This window comes from Porites lutea, chromosome 3 (genome assembly GCF_958299795.1).
Source record: "Porites lutea chromosome 3, jaPorLute2.1, whole genome shotgun sequence".
Taxonomy (NCBI): Eukaryota; Metazoa; Cnidaria; class Anthozoa; order Scleractinia; family Poritidae; genus Porites; species Porites lutea.
Window position 1 is genome coordinate 48,434,975 of NC_133203.1, and position 27,547 is coordinate 48,462,521.

Genomic DNA, 27,547 nt, shown 5'->3' on the forward strand with positions numbered 1-27,547 from the left:
CGATTTCCATACTCAGCCTCATTCATTAATTGTTAAATATGATTATAAGAGGTAAATCAAATGAATTATCCGAAGTCTCAGAAGACCCTAGATCATTAAACGTTTCTGGGAAACTGCCCACCTACCCCTCCCCTAAGCCAAAATTAGCACTTCCTTCTCACTTTGGGCAAAGGGGTGGGTGGGTAGTTTCCTAGAAACGGATAATGATCTGTTTTTACTTGGTGGGAGGGGGCGGGGGATATGGAGGTTTCGCCACATGTAAGGGAATGTGGATTCCGGAATACTAGAAAATTGTCTTTGTGGACTCCAGAATCTAGCAAATTTTTGCTGTGAAATTTGGAATCCTTGGTTTTGGAATTTGGAATACGGCTTAACCCATTCGCCCCTGAACCGCCCGTAACCGCCTGTGCGGATCCACGTCCTTTCTACCCTTTGTGACGTCATCAGTTTTAACGGTCAAGGACAACTTTGTCCGCTAACTCGTGCAGCGTGAAGAGATCTTTCAAACCATACCAGAATGAGCACAATTCAGTCAAGGAAACCGGAGAAAGAGGAAAAAAACCATGTAACATTGACCTGAAAATCTCCATGAAAATCTTGTTCCATTGCCCACCTACCTTTCCTTTCACCTAATCCTAAGATCCTAAAAGCTTTCCTAAAAAGTATTCCCACCAAAATGAAGCCTACTAAATGCCCAGCAAGAAAAAAAAATGAGGCAAAAAAAGCGAAAAAAGAGGGGAGGAGAGAAAGCGAAAAGTAAAAGTCAAGACTGCTGTGTCACTTTTAAACCCAAAAACTGTCGAAATTTTGCTTTCTGCGCATGCTCGAACTTCGCAAGCTGATATTTTGCATCTGGATCAGAAGGCCGCGAAGTGTACGACCTGTAAAGCGGTTTGTGGTAAGTTTTAGCTCTTTATAGCACGACAGTGACCAGAAAACCACTCGACTAGCTTCAAAACGCGTTTTTCGGCAAAATCTCCAGGAGCGAATGGGTTAAGGAATCCGCGAATCCCACTAACGATTGGAATCCGGAATCCCAGTTCCACTGACAAACATCCAGAATCCAATACCTGCACTAGAATCCACGGCGTGGAATCCAGAATAGAGGACTGTCTTGGATTCCCTGACATGGGGCGAGAGATTAAATAAATGTTTGACAAAGGTAACATAATTATCACTTCTCCACTTGACTGTAAATCCCAGTTCAAGCTGTGGAACTGCATGGTATTTACAACTCTACAATGTTTGACAAACCCTGTTTGGCCTTTTTTAAATAATTCTTTATAGATTGTTAATTTTCTCATTCGCAAAGTGATTTTGGTATTTGTTAAAATCTGGTTCGTAAATATCGTTTTATGTCTTTAACACAGATTGAACTTAGGTTTTGTTGTTCTCGATATACTCTTCAATAAAACTTGCTCCCCCCTCATAGAAGTAGTTAACTGATGTTTGTCATTTCAATCGTAACTCCATGTCACTACGAATTCAAGCTCAGAATTATAACTATGTATTAAAATCCACTCTGATTTACCCTTTGTTCAATCTAAACATTCTAAGTTGGTGTGAAAGCTTTCACCTGTCCTGACAAAAAAATAATTCCGCGTCTTATATGAAAAAATAAATAGAGCATATAATAGTTTCATACATATTACAAAGTCAAATTCGAAAAATAGTTTATCTTATGTGCGTTAATTTTATGTGAATTGAGTAAACAATAACTTTGATAAGCATTCATTTTCTTTCAGCAATTCGACACATGTAGAGCCGTTCGTATCAGAGGCGATTCTGTGCTCTAAAACCCTGATATACTTATAATTATCATTTTCTGCAATAAACATATAATTACTATTTTCTTTTCTTTTCACTTCTTCGGCTAAAGGCATGAAAATCACTTGTCCTATGTGTTCGGTTTCTCTGGAACAGTTGTCATCTCTTCTGCTTCTTCCCGCAAAGCGTCCGCTTTCTCTTCTAAGAGCATCTAAAAACAAAATAAATACCATTTTACTGCCATTTCCCGGTTCTAAACTTTCTCTTATTAGCGAGGTCAGTCACCTCTAGCTTTTGAAATCTGGTAACTTAAAGATTATTTTCACATTAACATTTTCTTCCTGCCCTTTCGCTGTTGTTTTTGTTTTGTCGTCAAACGGACAACTAGCCTGCGTAACAGGCGCCGGTTTTGTTAAATTTGTCAGGGTGAAGGACGAAATTTTGCGTATATAAAACCTAACCAAAAAACATTAACCGGCGCTTGCCACGCAGGCTAACGGACAACTGGCTCACACTTGTTTGAGTGAAAAATCAAGCAAACTTAAATTAACCTTAGCCTCATATAGATTCTCCTGAAATTACACACACAAAAAAATCCTGTAACATGTCTCTTTAATTTTTTTTTTCTTCTTCCCCTCTTGTAATTGGCTTCGTGAGCACGTCCCGCTTTAGATTAGCCATTGCTATTTGCGGTGTGCAAAACTTGTAAATTTTTCAGAAAAGCAATATATAAAGAGTGTGTAGGTGTGTACGCTCAACACCACAACACCACGAACAGCAACAAGAGATCCATCTAGTTCAACCGGTTTTACCTTAGCAGCTGAGACGATCTGATTGGCTTGTCGTCTTGACAGGTGCGCAATATCAGCCGTAAGGGAATTAACATCGGCCCAGGCCAGACTGTTAAGGCTTTTATAGCCTGCCTTGAATAACTGCCGTGCACGAGCCTACGGAGAACAAGGAAATATAATCGTCACTACTGATCAATCAGGTAGCCGTAAGAACAGAATGTAACAATTGACGTAAAATGCAACAATAACACAAGATGTAACAACTTTTGGCGCAAAACGTAACATTAACCCGAAATGTAACAACTTTTGACCCACAACGTACCAACGTTTTAACGCAAAATGGAACAAGTTTTTGACGAAAAATGCAACAATATTTTTTTAACCCGAAATGTAATAATGCATAATATAACAGCCTTGAAATAACTGAGCGACTTGGATATTGTGTGGTGGTAACAAAAACAGATTTTCTATTACGTTATTACGTCAAGTGACTTGAAAACAAGTACTCTTCTATGCAAAAAGAGTACTAAAAAAGCAAAATTAGCATCAAGTGCTTCAAATGTTAGGGCAACTAAGAACTAATTCAGGAGACTTGATTGCAGATTTCACCACTGTTGGACAAACTTGACCCGTCACGACCCCTGTTAGTTGAACCTAAAGAAGCAGATGCATTTCTATACGGCTTTACTAGTCCCCTTACCCGACCCCGCGTCACCCTCCCAGAAAAAAAAAACTTCACGGAAAGGGCCTTTTTTTGGAAGCGAAAGAAATAAATCTCTATTGACCTGCTTGACACCAGGAACCTCCATAAGCGGAACAAGCTCCAAGGTAGCAGTGTAGGATAACTTCTTAACCATGGCCTCAAGTAGTAAATTCACTCCCCAAAACTCCTGCAGCTCCTGTAGAGTGACATCACAAGGTCATAAACCATACAGTTCCTGTTGTCATTAATCATTGTAGAACAGTTTTCAAAAACGGTTGAACCTCATTAATATGGAAACCAAACGGACAGAGACTCAGCTGTTCGAATTATGGATTTGTCCGAATCATACAGATAAGGAATGTATGAATTCTTGTATCTTTGGAGACAAAAGGACTGTCCGTGAATGAGTATTTCGTTTAGTTTTGTATACTAATGCAGTTTGTGATTAGCTTAAAATCTCCTGCCACTTTCTCAGCCAATCAGAACTGAAAACAAATCCAAACGTCACTTAGTCGCCCGCGTTTTCCCGCGCTTAACACGGATCACGTGTTTTACTTCGAGTTCTGATTGGCTGTTTGAATCTCCTATACCTCTGACCGCCGGGGCAGTGTGATAACCTGTTATGGCTTTAGGAAACTCGATTAAAACTCGCATTCGTGGAATTTTCAGCCCGTCGGTAACTGTAAAAACAAAGTCTCCCACTAAAGAGCTGGAAATATAACGTTCTATTCGCATTTTCCACTAACCAAACTTTCACCACTTTCTGTTTGCAAAATCAAAGATATACCATTTCTTAATCTTTGGAAAACGATAATTCCGCATAAAGAGTCCAGTAGATGTAGAGTTCGCATCGGCCTTAATGTTTTGTTAAACATACAGGATCATTTAGCATGCGAAGTGCCATTTTAGTTCCTTTACTGAAAGGTGAAGTAAGAGGAATTGGGCTCAAACTATCGAAATTCAAGACACCGAATTTGTGAGGCTGGACTTGAATTATTTCTTTTTTCGCAAGTTTGCAAGACGAGGCCATTATTTAGTCAGTTTACTGAAATACCGGTGTTTGTGGTTTATTCTCGTAATGGGCGATTAATCCTACTAATACTGGTTAGACGTACCTGAGTGAAATGCACCATGCATGAAGCAAATGATGAGGCTGAAGTTAAAAGATTCTGCACAAATCCTCGTGTCACGTTAAACAAACTAGCAACGTCCCAGATGGTGTTCTCTTTCATCAGTTTGTACAGGATGAGAGTTAAGTAGAACCTCTTGACGGAAGCTTCTTCACTGTCGTCCTACAAAGAGCGGCAAGACAGGATTTTAGCGATGACCTCACGATAACTGGTTTCTTTACTTAAGTGCCCCCAAGGCAGTTATTTTGTTCCCTTGGTAACCCCCTGCCAGCTACCAATCTCCCTAAATGACAAGAGAAAATACTAAAACACAAAGCATGACAAAGTTAAAAGATTGTATGACAAAGACCAACATAAGATTCAAGCGCCTTGATAAACTCTCTTTTGACTCGTCACAAAATCCTTTTCCATCGATTGCTTGACACGCCCAAAAAACGTCTGTGTAGAATGCTACACGATTAGGCAAGTTAGAGGGGCTAAAGAAGAAAGCAAATTTTCGAGAAGAAAAGAGCAATACTAGTCTTGTACCTTCTTGACCCGTTGACCTGTAGCTCTTCTCGATAATAAGCTTTCTGTGGCTCCAACCAATTCAGCCACTCGCTGTTCTGAATCACCCAAAGACAACACCTGTAATGAAATCATATAAGACGTGAACGAGACAATCATGATCACAAAAGACATTACAAAGACACAAAAGTAGCCACGTGTTCGATGGACCCTATTTCTGCCTCTTTTTCTACTCAAAAAAATCCTTAGAGACCTTTACTACCGTCCTTAAAAAGGTTTTTCAACTAATATGAAACCTAATTTTAATATTTTAAAACCATCTGATTTTGTTCAGGTGTCTGTTAATATAACGGGAAGAAATAGTGACTGTTGACCGTAAAAAGCCAAAATGTTTACCGTTAACCGTAAATTCTACCATCCCATTGAGACAAACTCGTTCCCACTAAAGTCAAAGTTTTTTTAACAAAAAAAAAACTTCCGGTGATAATTAGCCTAAACATCATCCAATTGCTTCGAGTCGTTTTCTCCTCGAGGGAGTAATAACGACTCGAAGTAATCGGTTGAAATTCAGGCTAGGCGATAATTTGTTTCCTCTTTCAAATATTGGTAGAGACAGAGGATGAGGTCATTGACCTCATTGTTCAATGAGGGTGCAAGCAAATCATTGGTTGGAACATCTACATTCTGGTTTTTAAATTAAGTTTAAAGGATTCCTTTCTACGCGACGCGTAATTTTCATTACATTCCGGCTGATTTCTTTGCGCATTTCTGTCTGATCCGTACCTGTTTAAAATAAGTCATCCATTGGGGCTCAACTGAATCCCTATTGTCCAGCGGCGTCACAAGATAAAGCAGATGCAGTTCATTGGTTAGTACCAAGTTCTCCAGTGCTCTTGTTACCTCGCGATAGATCACAGGACTGCTCTCCACATCAATGCACCCTATAAAGGCAATGTTGCCACACACATAAGTGCAATTAACGGTGTCAAAGGAGCAGTGGTTGCTTAAATTATGTTTTTATGTCCCTAAGACTGCCGCTAAAGTTGAAGTACCCATGTCAAGGCGAGTTCCACATTTTTTGGTGAAAACGGAGCTAAAATTATAACTCAGTCATCTCTTCTATAATTAGGAACTCCAAAAAAAAGATACCAATTCATTTTATCGAAAGAAAAAATGGCACGATCGCTTTTTGGTCATTTTTTTACAACAGAATGGTTTAACTTGCAAAAGCTGGCCCAAATTGTTCCACGGTTTGCAATCCATTTCCATCCTGGTTATTGATGGCAAAAGACACACACTTAAAGTTGAGGTTCAGTAATAGAGTTATTTCAGGCTTTCCAATATGTTATTAGGATTTTGATGTAAAACCGAAAGATCGTGATATAGCTGCTTAAAACAACGTGAATTCAATTTTTTACGACCTTAAAAAAATGACTTAATTTAAAAGGTATTTTGATCAGCACTACCTTATAGCTTGTTTTGAAACGCTTTTTTAGTCCGGTTATAAAACCCCCGGATATAAGCCCCACCCCATACCACTTACGAAGTTGTATAACCCCAGCGCTTATATTATTCTGTACTACGACACGTCCGCAAGTATTTGCCGCTAAGAAACGCACCTTTAAATGTGGCCTGTCCCAGATGGGTGACTTCTATATTCCTGCTCTGTGCTGTGTTAGTTACTATGACATGTCCGAGTTGTTGTAGTGACTCAAGTGATGTTTTAAGCTCTTTATCTATGTCAACTGACTGCGCAGGTGACTGTACAAACAGCAGAGTGTTCTGCATGAACTGCTTAAGTTCATCAACAGTTGAGCAAAGCTGTTTAAGAAACGAAAGACGGAAAGCTAATATTTTTATCAACACAGATATCAAGGCTTAGGGTAGTGAGAAAGGAAATATATACAAAGTGAGAAATTTCAATTACTACAGCTCTTAAGCTCTCAGTTCCGGTAATTGATCACCTGTTCTATTACAGTTTCTTTTGGTGGTCCCTTTCAAAGGTTTAAACGTTTAATTAATTAAAACTAGAAATACGTGAACCGCAGAACCTATTTCCTACCCTTCCGTATTCATTAACTCGTGAATTCAGTAGGCCTGGGATGTTCGCCTTGTTTTAGTGTGTACGTGGAGTTATGAGGCACATGGCGCACTGACTTTCCTTGCCGACGACTTTCCGCACATTTTTCCGGCTTCGCCTATTTTCCCCACACCTGAAGAATGGGCAGCCAGCCATATTCACATAACATTTCAAATCCTTGACTGACGAGCATTAGGCCTACCTTTAATCCAACAAGAGTAAGAAGCAACACCCGTAACCCTTTGCCATTTTCATGCAGCAAGCTGCTGCGACAGCTCTCCAAAGGACCTGAGAACAGGTGACTAATCTGTAACAAATATAACAATATGAAAACCTCGTTCGAGGTCAGTATTGGTAGTTATACTCGTAAATAACCATTCATCATCATGAGAGGATTCTTACTTCTTGTTTTCATAAACAAGATCTCCTCAGGAGGGAATGTGCTAGCCCTTGCATCGATGACCTCTTTTATTTTTGAAAAGTTTTGAATGAGCGTTTTTTGCATTCCGCCCAAAGTTAAAGCGTTACAGCGTGGACATGTTAACCCTTTAAGTCTCAAGGGTGACCAACATCAATTTTCTCCTAACAATATCCATATGTTGCAAAGATGAATGGTTATGAGAGTTAATAAAATGATCACTAAAGAGAAAATGCTTTGATCTGTTATCAAACTCTCTCAACTAATTCTTTTAAGAAATGTATGGAGATCAGTATGGAGAATTTATATGTGAATACTGGGGCTTAAAGGCGGTTAAATAGCGCGACGAAGTGTAAATAAACTCGGAAGGACATTATTTTGTAAGTATATACATGCAAAAACTAATGATATTGGCGTCATGGTGTCGCTGAAACGTCTGAACTTTATTTCGTTAGTTTTTACTAGGTTTATAAACTAAAACCATCAAGATAGAGCAGAATAAGTTACCAGGTTTTTTGGATTCTCGGAGTCTACAGTGTTCAGGAGTGTACAGTAAGCAGTTTACAGTGTACGGAATAAACCTGTGAGTTTCAAAACTGGTGCATGACTACTCTTCTACAAGGATACGACACATATCCAAATCAGATCCAACCTATAAAAATAGCTGGGTTCATACACAGTAAGTTCTCGCACCACTTTCAGTAGGCTCGATTACCAGTCAAGGGAAGACGAGAAATCGAGAAAACGGAGGAAATCGAGTCTGCATGACAGAAAAAAAAACAGAAAAAAAAAAACAGAAAAAATTAAAAACAAACAAATAAGGTGTTGAGTCCCTGAATAATTCCCTTGTCTTCTAGAACACTTCCTTTGACGAGGAAGGCGAAGGCATAGGCGAGCCTCTTGCTACCATGCAAAAAACTGCGACTAGATCAAACAAACGCGGCTGCACGTTCACAAGAGAGAGATCCAAACAGGTTCAGTTTCTAGACTTTCAGGAAGTCCGTTTTACCACTGGGTCATCGGCCGTTTTCCCGACTTCGTCGCTCAGAAAACTCGACTTGTGGGCAAGTCTGCTCGCTTTGTTTCGTTTTTAGCATTTCAATAGTATAGTTTATTTAGTGTCCCCAATTCGCCTTATCTGGGCGAAATAATTTTACGTTCAAATAAAGGTTTTATCTATCTACCTATCTATCTATCAGTTTCCTGTTGTCAGTGATTGAAACGAGTCCGACCTTTGGTCGAGGTGTCAAAAGTCGGACGCGACTGAAACATAATGGGCGCTTTTCTATTACAGTTTTCATACTCCGTTAGATTAGCTTATCTGTCGCTTTAGAACTTTCTTTCCGCTAAAAACACCCTCAAGTTTCATTGCACGCAGCTTATAGCGTGTAATCATGTAGTAATGCATGCTGAGCTTGCAACGGTGTTCTCAAATTTTGCTTCAGTACGACTGAATTTGTAATTTTAAGTCACCTAATGTTTGGTGACCTGTGTTTAATACTCTGATTGCGGCGGAAATGCTAGTCTGCAAGCTCAGCTTACATTCACTGAGGGTCCCGATAACCGCAAGTTGACAAGCATAGGGATTTGCAAAGCCGCGTAGCACTTGTGTAAACCGGCGCCGCGGTTGTTCCGAGTGTTAACCTTTTCTAATTCACTCTTAGACGTGAGTGGCTAAAAAAAATTACAAAACATTTCCAAATTTCATTTAGTAAAAATGGTTAAAACAAAGAGCACCATGTGAAAGTGCTGCCCAACAGGTTTCATTTGAATGGTCACATCATAGGATTTTTTACAGTCTCAAAGGTAGGAGCCATCTTTACAAGATTTCATATTAAACTGATTCATACTATAGGCATAGATAGCTGATGAAGTGATATTTCATATAAAAATATATATATCAAAAAACAACACCATTCATTCACCCTGAACCATTCGGGTTTTATTTAATCACCCTGGGCATACTAACTATTCTCAGGGAACGAAAGGATAAGTCGAAAGGAAACGGAAACTGTATGTTGTTGTGGATAATATGAAATGAGAAGCTTTACAACAAGATGGTAGTGCAGTCGGCACGTGCAGTAAAAAGGGATAAGAAAAACGCGCGGGAGCTGGGGGAGAGAGAGGGTCTCCTTTTTTTCCCGCCATCTCCCCCTTCCCAGATCGCTTGGCTTGTTTTATTACTATCTGAGAGCCTGGCAGAGTCTACACCTAGACTTGCAGTTTAGAAGCTAAAGAAACATGTTTTACATCTCTCAACAGTCACAAAAAAAACCGACACATTTCAGCAATCCTCTTTCCATTAACAAACAAGTGTGTTTATCACTTAACCCTTAAAAGGTTTACGGATGCAAAATAAGGTTAAATCGAGTGAACAGCCCTCATCCTCCCCCCCCCCCCCCCCCTTATCACCCATCCACCCCCCGCACGCGTTTGAACTCTATCGTATTTACTGTACAACATTAATCGTATCGCATCGACTTGACACTTCTATTAAGCGGAAGCGGCAGTTTCTAGTATGCCCAAGGCAAACCCGAGTTTTTAAGTTCTAAGAATCACGGAAACTGGCGCATCTTAAAGTAGACTGAACAACATGAAATGGAGAATATATCAGTAGCGGAGGTACCGTTGGCTGTCTTGCTCAGGTCGACTATGAGGGTCTCCAGGCCTGGAGGGTCTCCTTTTACCACCCAGCGCTCCCTTATTCCTCCTTCCTTAGATCTGCTGAGAGTAAAATCGATTACGCTCATTTCGGGATCGCTGGCGTCGCTTTATCGTTGGGTAAAAAACGTTGCGGAAAGTGTTAACTCTTGCAGGCTATACAGGAGTATCGGCTTCGTTTCAGTAACAAATAACTTTCGACGCCAAAAGTTCTTCTCAGGAAACCTGTTAAGGCGGACACCCTTTATTTAGCTGACACTATACCGTTGAATTGCAATAATAATAATAATAATAATAATTTAATTCTCATATTGCGCGCTTTCCATGAAATGATCAAGCGCGTAATACATGATTTCTATCTATAATAATTTAATACAGGGTATCTAACTAATAATTATTTAAAATATACTGTGATAAAATTAAAATATACAACATATGTTAAGATACTAGTAATTATCGTGATAAAAATTAATAAAAAGCTTCCCTAAAGAGGTGCGTTTTCGGATGGCACTTGAAAATCCCTAGATCTGTAACAGAACGAATCTCACGCGGTATTACATTCTAAAGTGTCGGAGCTGCGACCTGGAATGATCTCTCTCCTAATGTAACCCTACTTCTGTAAGTTGGCGTAGCAAGCAACAAAGCATCCGACGAGGATCTTAAATTATAATTTCCTGATCTGCCTGATGTTTTAATTGACACAAGTTCTCTTAAATACGTTGGCGCGAATCCATGGATGGCCTTAAAAACAAATAGTAGAATCTTAAAACTAATGCGTTGCCTAACCGGAACCCTCCGAGGGCTTCAGTTTTGCAACACTACAATAAAACAAGAAATTATTTCCCACGAGCACATTTAGGTCACACGGCATCAAGTGGAAATTGTAGCGAGTTTTAGGGTTTTCAAAACAACATTTGACCTGATTTAATTGAAAAAGTTTGAATTTGTGTACAGGAAGCAAAAGTTCAGGGTGCCTTCAACTTACCAGATTTTAGTTCAAGCTGTCCTGTCTCAAGAACAACATTTTACTTTCGTTTGTTTGTTTTCCTGTCTGGGTCATACAACGTTCTAAAGCGACACTTTAATTCATCTATCATTTTATGATTATGCATTCGTCCACTCCTAAAAAAACGTGAGGCCTCAACTACTCAAATCCACTCTATTTGACAAGGATTTTTTTTTCTCCATTTCAGAAAAACTCTCGTAACAGTTAGTGTTGTTGAATCGTTTTCGTTCGGCCACATATGTATCCGTTTCCGTTCGAAAACGGTTGTTTTTACAGTTTATCCCCAATAGCTTTGAATCATTCTAGCTACTTCCTCTCCTCATCTCATAAAAACTGCTAGTAGACAAAGTTGTCCAACCAGTCCCACCGAGCACTTTTTCGTCCTAGTCTTAACCAAAACCTCCAAGGTCGTACTTGCTGTCTTGTTAACTGCTCCGATTTTCGAGATCAGCAGAGAAATTACAGGGGTACACAACGACAAAATGTTTCCAAATACGTCACAAGTGTCTCAATTAACTTTCTCTATGCTTTAGAAGCCTGTTTGGTTAATATGTAGCTGCCCTATGAGAACTATTTATCTGTCCGGAAAGTCGTTAGATTCCCCTGAAATTAACCATGCTGATTGTGCTAAGTAGTCTTCTGAGTTAATTGAAGCATGCGCTTGAACATTTAACTTTATACAAGCAAAATTGACTTAAATAAGACGTGCTATTAGGCCTAAAAGAGGAGCCAGGTGGAAACAGCGAGACAGGATAATGTAACGTGTCCACTCGAAATGTTGTGTTTTCGGCGGCCTTTATTATCGGATTCGGGGTGTGGGCGGATGGCCAATCTGAAGTACAAAATATTCGTTTTCGGATAAAATCTGAGAGAAACTGTTGTTTATTTAGAGTAACTATTTCGTTTGTCGTTTGGGAGGTTATGCGTTCATGCACATTCGAATAGCGTGAAAATTGAAAGAAACCTGTACTGTGTCACGTGACCTGGAATCGGAACACATAGGGTCGATAAACAAGTATACAAACCGTGAACGTGATAACATGAGGAAATGTTACCATACTCCAAGTAGTACTAGAAGTAATCCCTCAAAAGATAATCTTACAAAGGTCCGTCAAATGAGGAGATCAAAAGCTACACACGGTTTATCGGGAGTTGACTTGAGGCCCGGGGGCGTTAACTCGAGTAGGTTCTGGGTGGGTAGATGTTGCTCAGGTCTCCAATTTTGGATCCTCGATGAAAGATACCTCGTCCTAGAAACAGGCAAATTTTCAATACCTCGTTCTACAGCACACTACACCGTTCTAGGAACCGTGCTGAATATAAGGAAAGTTAGACCCGTTCTAGATCGTGAGTAATAAACTAACGAGCTCATTCGGCGACGCATACTCGTACAGGTATTTAGGGAAAGAACTAGCCCCCCGAGGCTTGAAGATGTTATTCAATGGAATTTCTTTTTCATGATTTCATGATTTGAAAATGAAAAGCATTTCCTTTTTCATAAGCCTTTCCTTACCCCACCAAACTATTAAAAATTGACCCCGGCTTGGGTTGATAAGTCGAACAAACGAGCCCCGCAACCAGTTGCAAATTTACGAGTTCCCAGTGCAAAACTCGCGCTTTTTGGAACAAAATGCAGTCCATCATGGACACATGTATCTTGATACTTGTGTTTACTCTTGTAGTCTGTGTTCTTCAAATTCTCTTTCTGTATGTGATAGAGAGAAGCAGGAACTTAACGAGGTCGAGGTTTAATGGAAATCGTCAAGGCGGCGATGAACAGTCTCGGAGGGAAGGAATACCCAGAAGAAGAAGAAGAAGAAGACAGCCCGTTGAACAAGAAGAATGACATGCATTTGGTACGCTAGATTTTTTAAGATACTTGGTGAATGTTGGCTGTTTTATTGTTGTTGTTGTTGTTGTTGTTGTTGATACCATTGTTTGCTTGGTTCGCTTTGCTTTGTTTTGTTTGAAAATGGTTAAACAGTTTGTTTTTAAGTGAAGAGTAAGCACCATTTTACATTTCTTCCACATAACCAAACTTCAGAAATGCCGTGGTTTACTACGCTATAGGTCAGAAAGCAAGTGGCAAACTGTCATTTTAAAAAAATGTAAAGAGTTTCAGTTCCTAGGAAATCTTTACATAATTTGCTAACTACATTCAGCTTAGACATTGTTACAGATCCAGTTCCCCTAGAGCTCTACAACATAAATGGGGACGCAAATAATTTCCGACCCTTTTAACACAACCACAAACACCACCTAACGAAGCTCCACATCTTTAGACCAGACAATTTGGGGTATCGTTGGGTACGCTTGGACTTGAGACTATTTCCAAAACGTATCAGTAATTTAGAAGCATAAAAAAGTTTGCAGTATGCCTGCCGCGCCTACGTTGACCGCGTAGGAGGTAGCGTTTCCGAGCGGTTAGAGCGTTGAACTTACAATCCAAGGCCCCGAGTTCAAGTCCTGCCCTGGGCTGAGTTGCTCAAAACATGGTTAGCTTCAACCATTGGTTAAGCAGTATCAAAACCAATACGTTGTCAAGGTATTAAACGCTGGTTAACGCTAACCATGCTTCGAGCAACTGATCGCTAAGCGAATTTGTTCTAGGTAGTCCCAAGTTCAAATCCTTGGCCACGCTTGTAAATAGCCAAACGGGTTGCCTCCAGTCATGAGAAGGAATTCTTACCGGTTAAGCTTATCTTAATTATTTGTTACTGTCCTTATTTGTTAACCAAGAAGTACGGCTGGATTACCAGTTATTATGTTACCCTATAAAATCATCATTTTAGCGACATCAGTGAGCCGACGAATATAATCTGCTGATTAAACTATACAATAAATATAGTTACAAAGTAGGAACGGCCATATTGAGGCTATTTCTAAAACTTATTCCACTGTAATTGTCTTGTTTTTGCACAGAACAAAAAGAAAGACGGAGGCGAAAAAAGCACCGGGGACGACGAAGGAGCCTTTAAGTTCTAGAAGCGTTAGGAGGATCAGCAGCGGACCAAGCTGCAACAACATCTAGAGATATTTTCATCCAGCTGGCCGCTTTTACAGACTCCTAAAATGACCACGAGCGATTACAGTAACAGTGGAATAAAAGCCAGCGGAACGTGTATAAAGTGACTTTGGAAGCATCGAATGAACAATGGAAAGCTTCTTGCAGAAGAACATTATCTATACTAACCTTTTTTTTTTCTCAGTACAACCTTTCTGAGAGGACAAGCAAGTAGTTTGCTAACATTTCCTATATACTTCGTCAAAAAATTACTGTGCGATATGTCGCAGATTGATTAGCGTCAGTAGAACTAGTCTATTTTTCAGGGGCATCCAACGGCAATTTTCGGGAAAATATCTGTTCGGAAGACGATTTTAGATCTAGAATTTTCGGAGCATTTGTTGTAAAATTTCTTGCTTGCCTGCCTCTCCTAGGATTTTCGAACATCTACAAAATGGTATAATTACCCATTTTTAACGGATTTTGACCCTAAAAAAGGCCACCTAGAATTTTCGGGAGCAGTTTCCTGGCTGAAATTTTCGAGAAGGTAAGTTTTTATCCCTATAATTTTCGGATCACTAGACTTTCAGCTAGGAAATCCGAACAGATGAAAAGTTTTTAGGGGATAAAAATATGCCTATATCTACCGTTTGAATACTAAAATACGTTCAACAATGCTATGTTAAGTGGGTTTTGAACTATATCCTCGTTGGGTGCCCCTGATTTTTCTTTGAGCCCAGCTCGAAAATACCATTGTGCTCTTAAACGTGCAGGTTTGGGTTGTAAATCAAGTGAGCCTAACTATTTCGACCTCTTTTGTTCTCAGCACGAGCTGTGCATTAGCCTGTCAACGATTTGCGTATTCAGCACTTTTATTTACCAACGGAGCAGCGCTGATGTTAGCTACAATATATATGCGTCACTTACCATGAGTGACTAGTCGAGATATACATGTATTTATAAAATAACTAAGATAGTACGCGCGCTCTTATTGGCCGAGAGGAGTGTTTGCGTAAGAGTATGTAAACATGGTTGTGGCGTCAAGATGTTTTGCTTTTCGCGCGCTAATCACGCAAGCACGAATTTGAAAAAGTTTTCGAGTTCAAAACTCAACAAGTTTACTTTATTTACCCATTCTTTCGTCGGCTGAAACTTGGAAAATCGTTACAAAGAAGGTGTGTCAATTTTTCTTCGCTTAAGCTGACATTTCAAGCGAGAAAAAGCCGTATTTTGGAAAGCATCTTTTTGCAAAACAAGAACTGATTACGCGTGCAAGACTTCGTGGACAAGACTTTGTGACTGGTAAGAATTTCTCTTTTAATCAGTGTTATACAAAGAGTTTTGCTTTTTTTCTCGGGAAAGTTATCTTATAAAAGCAATAGAAAACTTTTTTCCTGTGTTTGCATATCCTGATATAAACACCCGAGGGGTTGGGAGAATTCTTGACAGTTATGCAAACCCTCGACTTCGTCTCGGGTTTGCATAACTATCTCGAATTCTCCCAACCCCTCTCGTGTTTATATCAGGCTATGCAAACACGGAAACCGTTATGTCATTGACCACGCATGAGGTCAAGATAACTAAATATTGTCCGAGTTCGCTTTGCAAACAGAGAACGCGGCCCGCAATATCCAGCGATATCCAACTCGCGTGATACATGTATGTCAAATATCAAGTGAATTCACTTGGAATCAAGTTATTAGGGACGCATACAATATTTCAATATTTAATATTTATCCAGGGGCATCCAATTTAGCAGAGCTAGTTTAAATGGAGCCCTGACAAGTTCAGAAAGAGGAGCAAAATTTTTTTTTATTTTCGTACATCTGCGTCCTCTATGAAATGTCGCATCAGAGAATTTCACTTCCTCATCACGCATAGGGCGAAACAAATGAAAAGACCATGTAGAGTTGTTGCTTTGCTTAATATCAAACAGTTTTCATCACACCATTTTTAAACGAAGTAAGTATTTTAATCTTCGTTCTAGTTTTTGATGCCAAAAACGATTATTAAACACAAACTAAAACAGTTTTTATTAAATCAGTTGAACCGTAGTTAGTATTTTTAATCTTAGTTATAGTTTTAAACCTTAGTTGTAGTCCCAGTTTTTTGCTGTATGTTACTCGACCTTCATTTTAGAGGAACCTTCTTAAAACCACCCTTAGGTGATTGGAGGCCTCCTCTTAAAATATTATTTACAACTATTATTATTATCGAGCCAACTACACTAGTTTTTTTTTTTTTACGTTCGCGTTGCTGTTGCCGTCGCAGTCGTTGCTGGTAAAGCTTCCTAATGTTTACCGACTGGACACCGGGTTAAGTTTACCTAAGTACATTGTCAGCTTTTAAAGAAGCAGTCCGCCAGCCAAAGTTCTAGCTAATTCTCAATAATATCCATATTCTATTACGTAATTAGGCTTTTTATTGTAAATAGGTATATCACGTAATTTAAGGCTTTATACTGTAAATAAGTTGTTGAATTTCCCTTTCTTTCTCTACTATTTTTTTTCTCGGCTTATTAGCAACTATATTGACTTTATTGACTTTATCTTCGACATGAAGATTTCAGTAGCAAAACAATCAATATAAATACAAATGAAACAAAGTAAAATAAAATTTAAGTAAGAAAGAAAGGAACAACTATATATTGCATAAAAAGAAAAAGTACTTGGCTATGTACGGCTTCTACGCTACTCGTATGGTAAGAAAGTTAAATTAGAGTTCGGATATATAACAATTTAGAATATTTTCAATATAAGAGGCACTAAGATTTATTATGTTTTCATCACACATAGACATGATATATAAAAATAGTGCCTTGCAAGACATATTCGTAAAATTACTGTTTATCGAGTATGGGGTCTCCAAGAAGATAGCCCTTATATGAGAAAGTGATGAGTGAGTACATTTCAACAAATAGTGGAATTAATCACCAATTTCGGATCTATTACAAAGGGGGCAAAGCCTCTCAACTCTGGCATTTTTGCTGGAGGTCTAATCAACCTCATCAAACCCGAGATCAAATAAAGCTTCATTCATTCATTTATTCACTCACCTTGGGTTTGTCAGCATCTTTGATGATTAGAATACTTTCTCCTGACGTGTCAATCCCAGCTCGCCCCGCTCGTCCAATCATCTGTTTGTATTGACTTTGACTCAGCAACGCACTTCCAACATAAGGAGCACGGACGATAACCCTGAAAATAACAAACAGTTATGAGAATTATGGTTTTTCAGTATGTGACAACGGCACCATTCGAAGTTCATTTGGGCCAGTGCATTTTCTGATTTCACCTATGGTGTTCAAAGCTACAAACAAAAAGCACAGCAGAGTAAACAGAATGACAAAAAAGTACTGTGCAATATCTTTCGATTGAATGGTCACAATTAAGGCTTTCTAATTTATAGAATTAGTACCACCAGCGACCTTGTACAGCATAGTAGAAGTACCACAGGAAATACTGCTCAGTAACTTTCATTTAAGTGGTCACACTTCAAGACTTCATCCACAGACTCAAAAGTTAAAACAACCTTGTACAGAAGCCTTTCATTTGAATGGTCATCCTTAAGGATTTCACTCCCCAAACAGAAGTTACAATCGACACCTTGTACAGCATAAAAATCAGTACCACAGGGAAATATTTATTTTATTAGCAGGTTTCATCCCAATGGTCAAGCTTTAGGATTGTAACAATACCCTCCGACCAGAGTCTCCTTCGATCTTCTGTTCGACTCATCTAGGAAAGATCGAAGCGACTCTGCTAGCAGGGTATTGTAACCACGGACCGACACAAAAACTTGATCAAAACTTCGAAATCAAACCTCTTTGCTGGTAAATTAACCCCAGCTGCCAGCGTAGAAGTACACGTGAGAAGAGACAGCACACCCTGACTGTAACCGTCTTCAATGAGTTTACGTTCGTCCATGGTCAGTCCACTGTGATGGTATGCTACACCAAATGGAATAGTCTGTTTTAAAACAGGACAAAGGCCGCTCGCTTCATTGTAAAGAGCTTTCATTAGGTCATGTCTCTCTTTCGCTTTTACTTGGCACATTTCCCTGAAAATGTAGAAACATGCAGCTACAAAGTTCGATGACGTCGGAAATAATTATTTATCTATTATTTGACTAGGAGACTAGTCCCGCCGTGACAGCTAGCTGTATTTGTTCACGGTAGTTCCTGAGCCATCCTCCGGTCAGCTGGAATTCTTAACCCTGTTATTTTTTAATAAGAGTATTTGTTTCACGCATTTGCTCGACCCCACTAGCATTAGTGCTATATTTTTCCTACAGGGCGGAGTTGTTCAAAGCTGCATGGGTTAAGATAACACAGGGTTAGTGCAAGATTTGAATTCAGATTTGAAAGCTTAAAAAGCATTTCAGCTTTAATTGTTTTTGTCTACAAGTTGATGACTGGAAGCTCTAAAAATAACAGAGGTCTAAAATTATTCGAGAAAATGATTTTGAACGCAAGAAAAAGAAAGCCGGGTTAAGCTCTAATCGGCCTTCGAACAACTGCGCCCTCATGGTAAAGAATGGAATTATCATTATTACTACAAAAAGTAAAACACAACACTATTTCACAAGTTTTCTTGCTCATTATGTCGTTTGCCTTCTTTCTTTCTTTTTTTATTCATCTCCCATGCCCCCCGCTTGCCCCTGATCCTAACAGTATACAAGGAGCGTACTGTCATAGGGAAACATCTGTTCATTTACCGTTTCTGTCCAAGTTTCTACTTTGAATAACCCATGCATTCACAAGCAGATCTAGTGGTCCACAGATTGTCTTAAACAGCGGTCTAAGTTAAACTTCGTTTAAATAAGCGACCCTAAAAGGTTAAAACAAGGACAACATTGACTATTTCACAGTCCCTTATTTTTCCCTAAGATCGTCGAGATCCAGCGCTATCAGTTCCGGGGGGACATTTTGAATGAGTGTCAAATCTACTTTCGTTGACGATTTGAGAGGAAGCGAGAAAAATATTTTTTCTTTCCCTCCCCCCCGCCACCCCCAACGCTATAAGCCCTTCAAAAAAATACTTTGATTTAGTGGAGAGAGGGGTTCTTTAAAGTCTAGCCTGTTCCAGGCGTTCAGATTTTAGGGACGACGCAAAGAGATCGGACAGATGTGAGAGGAAAAACAGCGAAGGGGTTGAGTTGCTGGTTGCGAGCAAAGGAACCTCCTCTCTCCCCCTCTCCCCTTTTCTTCTCCTTATTTTTCCCTGCTCTCTGATTGACTTCGCGCTGCAACTCCACTACTTAGACGCCTGGAACAGGCTATTAGAAGTCCAGCTTCAGAGGAATTCTCTACGTCCGACGGGATGGGATGCAAAAATGGATTAGAAAGGAGTATACAAAAATACCTGTATATGCAGAGTTGGATACGGATATTTTCAGGCTTACAAAGTTAGCCCTGTCAAATGCTTTCTCCACAATTTTATACCTATCTAATATCCCTTAAGAATTGACCTTTATTGAATAGAATCTCTTGAGGCTGCAAAATTATATCCATTTTACCTAGGCATAAATTTTACCAGCAGTAAGGCCACACTTTGGCAGTTCTTCTTAGTAGAACAAAACACCAGACATGAATGCCGAGGAATAACTTCCAACACAAGGGTTAGTAACTGATCAGGATCACGAAGTAATAGCTCCTTGTTTTGGCCCTGTAGAACAAGCAATGTCTCAGAAATTAGCCTGCCGAAAAAGCTCTTCATTTGTGTTTACAAGCAGTAGAGGCAAGGCCGGGTCTTATCAAAAGCAAAAATCCAGTTTGCTGGTCACTGCTATCGGGCAGATAAAGAGATTCATCTCTCATCCTCTGGCATCCAGTAGGTAGTGAAACTAGTGAAACAACTAAGAAGGGCCATTTTCAACAGATATTATGTAGGTTTTCTAAAGATGTTTATGAATTTTCATTTAAGACCACTATGAAAGTGAAGAAAAGTGACGATTTTATAATTATATTATATTCTTAGAATTACAGTACCCATCTGAATTTTTACTTAAAATTCACTGATTGGAATTGTGCACGTGTACTTTCACATGTATTTTATGAATCTATTATTTTGTTTTCGCTGTAAATAATTAGTTAACATTTGTCCGCATTAGCCTATGGCTGTGTTAATCCTTAACCAAAGTATGTTTGTATGTATGTTATGTAGATCTCTACGAATGTCCCGACTGCACTCCGGAGGCCAAAGGATGATGATAATGATGATGAAATTTGCAAAAATAAATCCTCAGAGACCAAAAAAATATTCTTACACAACTGCAAAATAAGTTTTTGCAGAATACAAAAAATTCCAATCCTCAAAATTGAATTTCTGCAAAAAATTTAGTTCAACATGGCATGCTGAAAGCAAAAACAGGACAAATAAAAACTTATTATAGCCTCTTATTAATTCTCTACTTGCAAATGCCATATTTGTTTACCTGTTTATTACTAATTCTTCTAAATGGTTTGCCATTATCTTCTTCATCTTCCGAAGCTTTTGGAACTTTATAAATATCACACCCCACCTTCACAAACTCTTTCAACTCCACCTGAATGAAAGTGGTAAAAACCAACCATTAAAATACAAATAAATGCTTTAACAAAGCTGCGAATATATAGAGGTGTTATCATGACAACTGGACCGGATAATTTCCTGGTGAAAAATTAATGAAACATTGAAGGATGTAAACTAAAGGAAAATAAATGCTAAAATGCTTGTGGACTACCAAAATTGTTACCAGGAAGGTTTTTCATCAAAGTTTTAAGGGGGCAGGTTCCACGCCAAGGTCCAACCCCTTACCCATCTATATACCATTTTTGACAGAAAAAGTAGCCCCTTTCTTATTCTTTCTATTGATAAATTGTACCCATTCACATACTGTACCTAGCTAAGAACACAGTGCATTCCTTTTAACTGTTGTTAATGAACTGTCTTTAATATGAATAAATCACAAAAACAGAACATTTTCTCAAGTGGGAAATTTAGTCAAGTGGTCATTTTTTTAAAATAATTATAGGAAGAGAATAATAAATTAATACGAAAGTTGTCTTTATTGACAATTTTATTCTTCTGTAATGTTTACCCTTAAGTCATAAGTCATCACCCTTAAGTCTCTTGTGTTTCTCCTGTACTTTCTACTCAGGGCGCTTTCCAAAAGTCAGAACTGGCCGGCCAGACCATGGCTGCACCACTCATTTTGAAAATGAAAGAGGCTTTTTCAAAGAGTTTTTGATGAAAAACGATTTTGTTCGTGCATACTATTTAGCATTTGACTGATCTGACTGGATAGCTTTCATTAAAACTAAAATTCTCATTATGAAGGGAATGTCCTGGCCGGTCAGTTCTGACCATTGCCAGAAATTAGGGACAAGATGGCGGTTGCGCGTGCGCACCAAGGCCACAATGGCTGCGAATTCGTATAAGAAAATGTATGGAGAAAAGGAAACTTTTTCAAATATATCGATTGTGAGCTCACGGGTGTTCGGTGCACGACTCGAAACATGTTAAGCGCTGTGTAACCTTCGCATCTGGGTTAAAAATAGCTCATTAGAAGTAGGTTTACTTACTTCCCGAAGTGGCCACTTTTATCTCTCGTTGTACGCTCCATTTCTCCATACATTGTCTTAAAATCTTGCCGAAGTCATGCGAAATACTCGTCGATTAGAGGATAAACCCTTCACTGAAGTAAATTTGCACGACTCGATATCACTTTTGCGATAGAAGATGTTTCCAAAACAGTCATTAAAAGGACGATTTTTGCACTGGAAAATACTTCCAAAGGCGCATTATTTCCCTCAGTTTTCCATCTGTAGTCCAGTAATGGACGCCATAGTTGCGAATGACTTATTTCGGTCGGACAAAGCTTCACAACTCCAAACATCACCGAATCGCCATTTTGGTTGTTGCTACAACTCCAGAGATGCTTCACGGGATATAAACTAGGTTCCAGGCATTCAAAAATCCTCGATTAGCCTACCAGGCTTGGTTTTAAAACAAAATTGTCACGAAAATGTCACGAAAATGTCACGAAAGGTACAGCCGCGTACTGTTTTGTTGCTATCAGCCGCTCGGCCGAGTATAAACCTAACAATTTCTTGCAAGAAGTTTCATCCCAGCGTTTTTCTTCGTAAAACAGATCCACAGAGCTCAAATTATTTAAAAAATCGCAGGGGATACGCTTTCCCTGACTACGATCGTTTTTGTCCGCCATTTTGGAAACGAGATTCCGCTGACAATTAATCACGGGCGCGAAATGTCCACTATTTCTGGCCATGAAATGGAAAGCTCCCTCAGTCTTTGGACAGTTCAAAAAATGTCATAACTAAAATAATGTCATACCGGCCTGAAATCATTTGAATACACCTCAGCCTTTAAAAACTCCTTCAAGTCTGCAATGTTACTCAGAGTTGCACTCATACCAATAATCTGAGTAGTGGCTATAAAATGAAGAAATAAATAAAAACAAGACTTTTATGGCTGTGTAGATTTAACAATTATTCGCCGAAGGCGAAGTTAATATTGTTGAATAATTAATTGGATTATTGAACAATATTAACTGAGCCTGAGGTGAATAGCTACAGTAAACCACTTCACCATAAATCATGCTGTTTGAACACCATGAAGTCTTTTCTTGCCTTCAAAGTCATCAGCACTTGGATATTCGTGTATTTTCAAAAAGGCTTCACTATGAAACTTTGGCAAAACACCCAGTTCACGACAGCGATTTTGTTCTGCTTTATATTCACTGCCTAGCGCGGTGAATATAACGTCACAGTCCGAGATAGCTAACCAATCAGATTGCTTGAATTACCAAGATCACTGAGTGTGTATATACTAGAACATTACATACAGTGGAACCTCAAAATAACGAACCTCCATGTAACAAAGTCCTCAGTATAATGAACAATTTTCTTTACCCAAGTAATAGTAAAATGTATGAAAAAGAACCTGAATAATTATAATGAAACCTCAATATAGCAAACAAATTTTGCCGCGCCCATGGCCCTTCGTTAAATCGAGGTTCTACTGTACCATATTTTATATTTTTACATTCTGAACTCAAACTGCTTTGACGCAGAAAAGTCTGTACTTACAAGAAGCAAAAAGGACCTTGGCTAAACACATCTCTAACGTAGCTCCTCTTCCTGCTTCACCTAACATGTGCAGCTAAATTGGTGCAGTACAAGAGATGTTAAAAGGATTTTAGACCACAAAAAAACTTAAGTAACCAATTTTGACAGAGAAACAAAAATGGGTCACAGCGTGCAAAGAAAGTCATGTCCGATAGCCCGGGGCTAGTGGATTTTGCTATCAAGCTAATGATTTTTGTTCTTAACTTGCCCGACGGGCAAGTGCTGTTTTTTGGGGAAATTCAAATTACAGAAGGATTGTAATCCATCCTGCTAATCAAAAAGGGTTTTGGGGCTAGTTGAAATGACTTGTGGGCTAGTACATGCTAGCTACAGCTTGCCCGAATGGCAGGTTGTAAAACTGACTTTCTTTGCACCTGGGACAACAGCATTGTTGATACATTTTTCCCAATATCCTTTACCAAGAAAAATTGGATTACTCATAAAAGAGATACAGTTGATGGATTTTTCCTATGGGGATGAGGAGTGGGGGAGGGCAGGGTTCCAATCTTCTGCACTCAGGGTGATGAAGGTGTGTTACATGTAATAGTTTCTCGCTTTCTTCAAAGTTACAAATTTAAACAATCTTGTTATGAGATGGTTGAAAGGCAAAGTGCATGCTAAGCAAGTTTTATTTTCATGCTTTCAAATGAATGTTATTGTGAAAATTTCAGCTGAACAGTAGTTAAGCACGGCTTATAAACAAAAATCCCTGCTCTAATGAGTCCTGGTTTTGTTTGAAGGGTGTGCACCCCCAGAGCCGACCCACTGGATATGCTACTAGTTGTTATCATTAACAACAGCCAGAATTATCTTATTTGTCCCTACAGCCAGCAGGCTGCAGATTCCTAACCTTCTACACAGAAGTTCTTTTTGCCACTCACAGGGGAGGTCATGCGCTACAAGCTATTATCTGCGTAAGACACTAAGGGTCTCCACACCCTTTGTAAACAAAGTCTTTTGGCTTGTCAAGCAAGAAGATTGCAAATAAATAATCAAGTGGGGCTGAGGAGTTGAACTTTTAGGCACTGCCAAAAAAATTCAAATCAAGCTACTGGCCAGAGTGAGGGTTTAAAATCAAAGAAACCCTTTTAAATGTAGTGCCCTTAAATGTGGAGAGCATTTAAGTATCCCAAAATCTGTAAAGTAGGCTATGAATTTCTGGCATACATTTTGTGCAAAACAATACAATAGCCACTTTGAAAAACCACTCTGTTTACTCACTTAAGATTGCACACTGAAGGTCAAAGAAAGCTTAAAACTAGTGATAGTTGTAGCATTGTAGCGTTCCCTCAAGTCCAGTTGAGCATAAACTTATTTGCTGAATGTTGTCATAAGGAGCCTCAGAGGAACTGGTGCAGGTTAGGTCACCGTGATATATTTCCATCAGGTTTCATGATTCATAATTATTACTGTGGGTAAATTATATGCTAGCCTTGTTAATTACCTCATCTACGACTAGCAGACCTAATGTTGAAATTCGGCTTTCTCCAATAAGGCTGTTCACCAAAGCGTTTGCCTGGTAAAAGAAAAAAAGTACATTGTATTTCAAGTAACGCTAGCCATAGTATCCTTCGCAAGTGATTTTAGGGTCATCACACAACGCTCCGCAGGAAGGAAGGTTGCGTGACAACACTTAAAATGACTGCAAAGGAGACTATATTTTCCATTGATAAATTTTTTAATGGGCTGATGGCAACCACAGACTTTGATGAACATGCTGTAAGAAAGCCCCTTAGAGAGGTACTTCTTAGGGCTTGGATTTGGACTGTCTTTTATTAAAACCCATTTGCCCCTCAACTGCCCGTAACTGCCCTTGCAGATCCAGCTCCCTTCTACCGCTTGTGACGTCATCAGTTTTAATGCCAAGGACAACTTTACCCGCTGCCTTGGGTAGGGTGAAGAGATCTTTCAAACCATACTAGAATGAGCATGAGACAGTCAAGGAGACCGGAGAAAAAGGAAAAAAAGAGACATGTCACATTGACCTAAAAATTTTCCAAGAAAATCTTGTTACACTACCCACTTACTTTCCTTTCATCTAATCCTAAGATCATAAAGCTCTCCCAAAAACTTCTCCCAACCAAAATGAAGCCTACTAAATGCCCAGCAAAAGAAAAAAAAAAGGAGGCAATGAAAGCGAAAGAAAAGGGGAGGAAAGAAAGCCAAAAGAAAAAGTCAAGACTGCTGTCTCACTTTTAAACCCAAAAACTAGAAATTTTGATTTCTGCACATGTCCGAACTTCGCAAGCTGATATTTAGAATGTGGATCAGAAAGCCGTGAAATGTATGACCTGCCAATAGCTTTGTGGTAAGTTTTGGCTCTTTATAGCTAGGCAATGACTAGAAAACGGCTTGACTAGCTTCAAAACGCATTTTTCCGCAGAATTCCCATGGACAAATGAACCTGAGACCTGAACTACTGTTATTAAGATACTAACCCAAAAAATTCAGACCTGTCCACAGGACTTACTTTATATACTAGGTAAAGCTTTCAAAACATACTAAAATGCCTTTCAAACTTCTAAAACCACAATTTATAGGCCGTATACTTCTGAATTTAAGTTCATATCTAAATATCAATAATTATCTTTTTATTTGAAGAACTTTGAAATATACTCTAACTTGAAGCAGGTGAAACAGAACTCATGAATTTTGAAATAAGTGTGTTGTACCATTCACGATAGCCAAATAAGGTCAGAAATGTCTTGCAGCAGCACCCAAACTAAAACATGAACCCTTAAACAGCTGCATCACTGTACTCAGTTATTTTAAGGCCCTGGGTATTGGTCCTGCCCCGGGAATCGAACCCGTGACTTCCCGCTCTGCTGTCAAGCGCTCTACCGACTGAGCTAATCCTGCCGAGAAGTGACAGAAATAACTGTGTCGTCCCCAGGCTCCACTCTCCTGCAGTAGACAAAGAAAGTAGGGTGTCATGGGAAGATGAAAAACAATGCATGCAATGATACCCATGATACCATGCACGACAGGTAAAAGCAAGGAGTGGGGCCTGGGAGAGAGGCAGGTCCAAGGAAAAAAGAGAGTGTCTGGAGGCGAAGCGGCAAAGAGAAGGTCCAGAGTCCTACTCTGCCTGTAAATGAAATTACGCGCATCGCGTAATTTTTGGGAGTATATTTTGTCTTGAACACTTAAAATTTCTGCGTCGAAATTTCTCTCCCTGAAAAAAACTATTTCAGCTGTTTGGTAAAGATTCACAGGAGAGTCGACGGCTTAAATAAACTTGCCTCTTTGGCATGTGTAATGATTTTTCGTTTTCTTTGATTTCAGAGAAATCACACATGACACATTACAAGAAGACCTCAACACGACTGTAAGTAATCGCAAGGGAAAAACATTACTGGAAAAAGTTCAATAGTTGACCATCTTTTTATCGAGCGTTAAGTTCTTGCTACTCTGTCTCTCAAATCTCAGCTCTTCGTTAAAAATTCTCTTTTTTCAGCTCAATTCGTATAACAGCTACCCACTCAGCAGCGTCCGTATTTTTCTGTGATGCCAAAGTATTGTAAAACTCTGTTCGGTATCAGTTTTTGTACATACTACATAGCTAAAATACTGCCTTGAACAGCGGAAAAGCCCACTGCTTTAACATACAGCAAAGCAGCTCAGTTTCATTTAAACAGGTACACTTCAGGATTTCATTCACAGACTCAAAAGTTAGAACCTCGTTGAACAGCATAATAAACAGCACCCCAGAACCCAGAAAACTAGTGTTCAATAGTTTTCCTTTGAATGGTCACCCGTGAGGGTTCCTTCGCAGACTTAAAAGACTCTACAGCATAACGAAAAGATACCTCCCCAAACTCAGAGGTTGGTAGCACAAAAACGAATTGTAACGATAAGGGCCCAGTAGCGGGTATCAAGTCATAAAGCAAAGCAACTCCTAAAAAATATAATTTGTATGCTTGTGTTTAGACCTTCTGTGGTAGACGCGTAGAGATCGAAAGCACGCCACTTGAAATAACCAGAGCATTCATGAACATGACAGTAAGCGACGAGGATAAAAAGGCGCTTGTTGTAACGGTAGGTACCTCAGTATTGAAGGTTTGGTCTTCGATCTCTCATCATAAAGTGAAATTGGTGTTCCCGCGCGCGAGCACTGGGCGTAAAGTGAAGTAAGACTCACACTAGTGAATGCTGTGGTTTGGTGCATGCGCATCGCGTAAATAAAACAAATGCCCCGGCTTTTCTTTGTGTTGGGAGCTGTTTACATGAAGGGCGGTATATAGATCCTAGAACGAGGAACAACTTTTCGTTGGGTTTACATGCAGAAATTTCGTTCCGTACCAAGCGAGTGAAGATTACCCACTGAACCACCGAACGAGCCGCCGCCAT

General features: G+C 39.3%; 1 protein-coding gene across 1 annotated transcript; it reads right to left on the reverse strand.

Annotated features, from left to right (window-relative positions):
* Window positions 1–1,564: 1,564 nt before the first annotated feature.
* Window positions 1,565–27,547, reverse strand: LOC140932420 (helicase POLQ-like). The gene is made up of 16 exons (XM_073382033.1): window positions 27,500–27,547; window positions 24,642–24,713; window positions 23,159–23,231; window positions 22,404–22,501; window positions 20,503–20,613; window positions 19,585–19,733; window positions 17,890–18,126; window positions 17,123–17,264; window positions 7,181–7,285; window positions 6,518–6,719; window positions 5,682–5,839; window positions 4,920–5,018; window positions 4,377–4,553; window positions 3,344–3,457; window positions 2,580–2,714; window positions 1,565–1,978 (listed from the first exon to the last, which is right to left on the reverse strand). Exons 1-16 carry the CDS (start codon window positions 27,545–27,547, stop codon window positions 1,898–1,900), a joined length of 2,001 nt encoding a protein of 666 aa, XP_073238134.1. The 3' UTR covers window positions 1,565–1,897.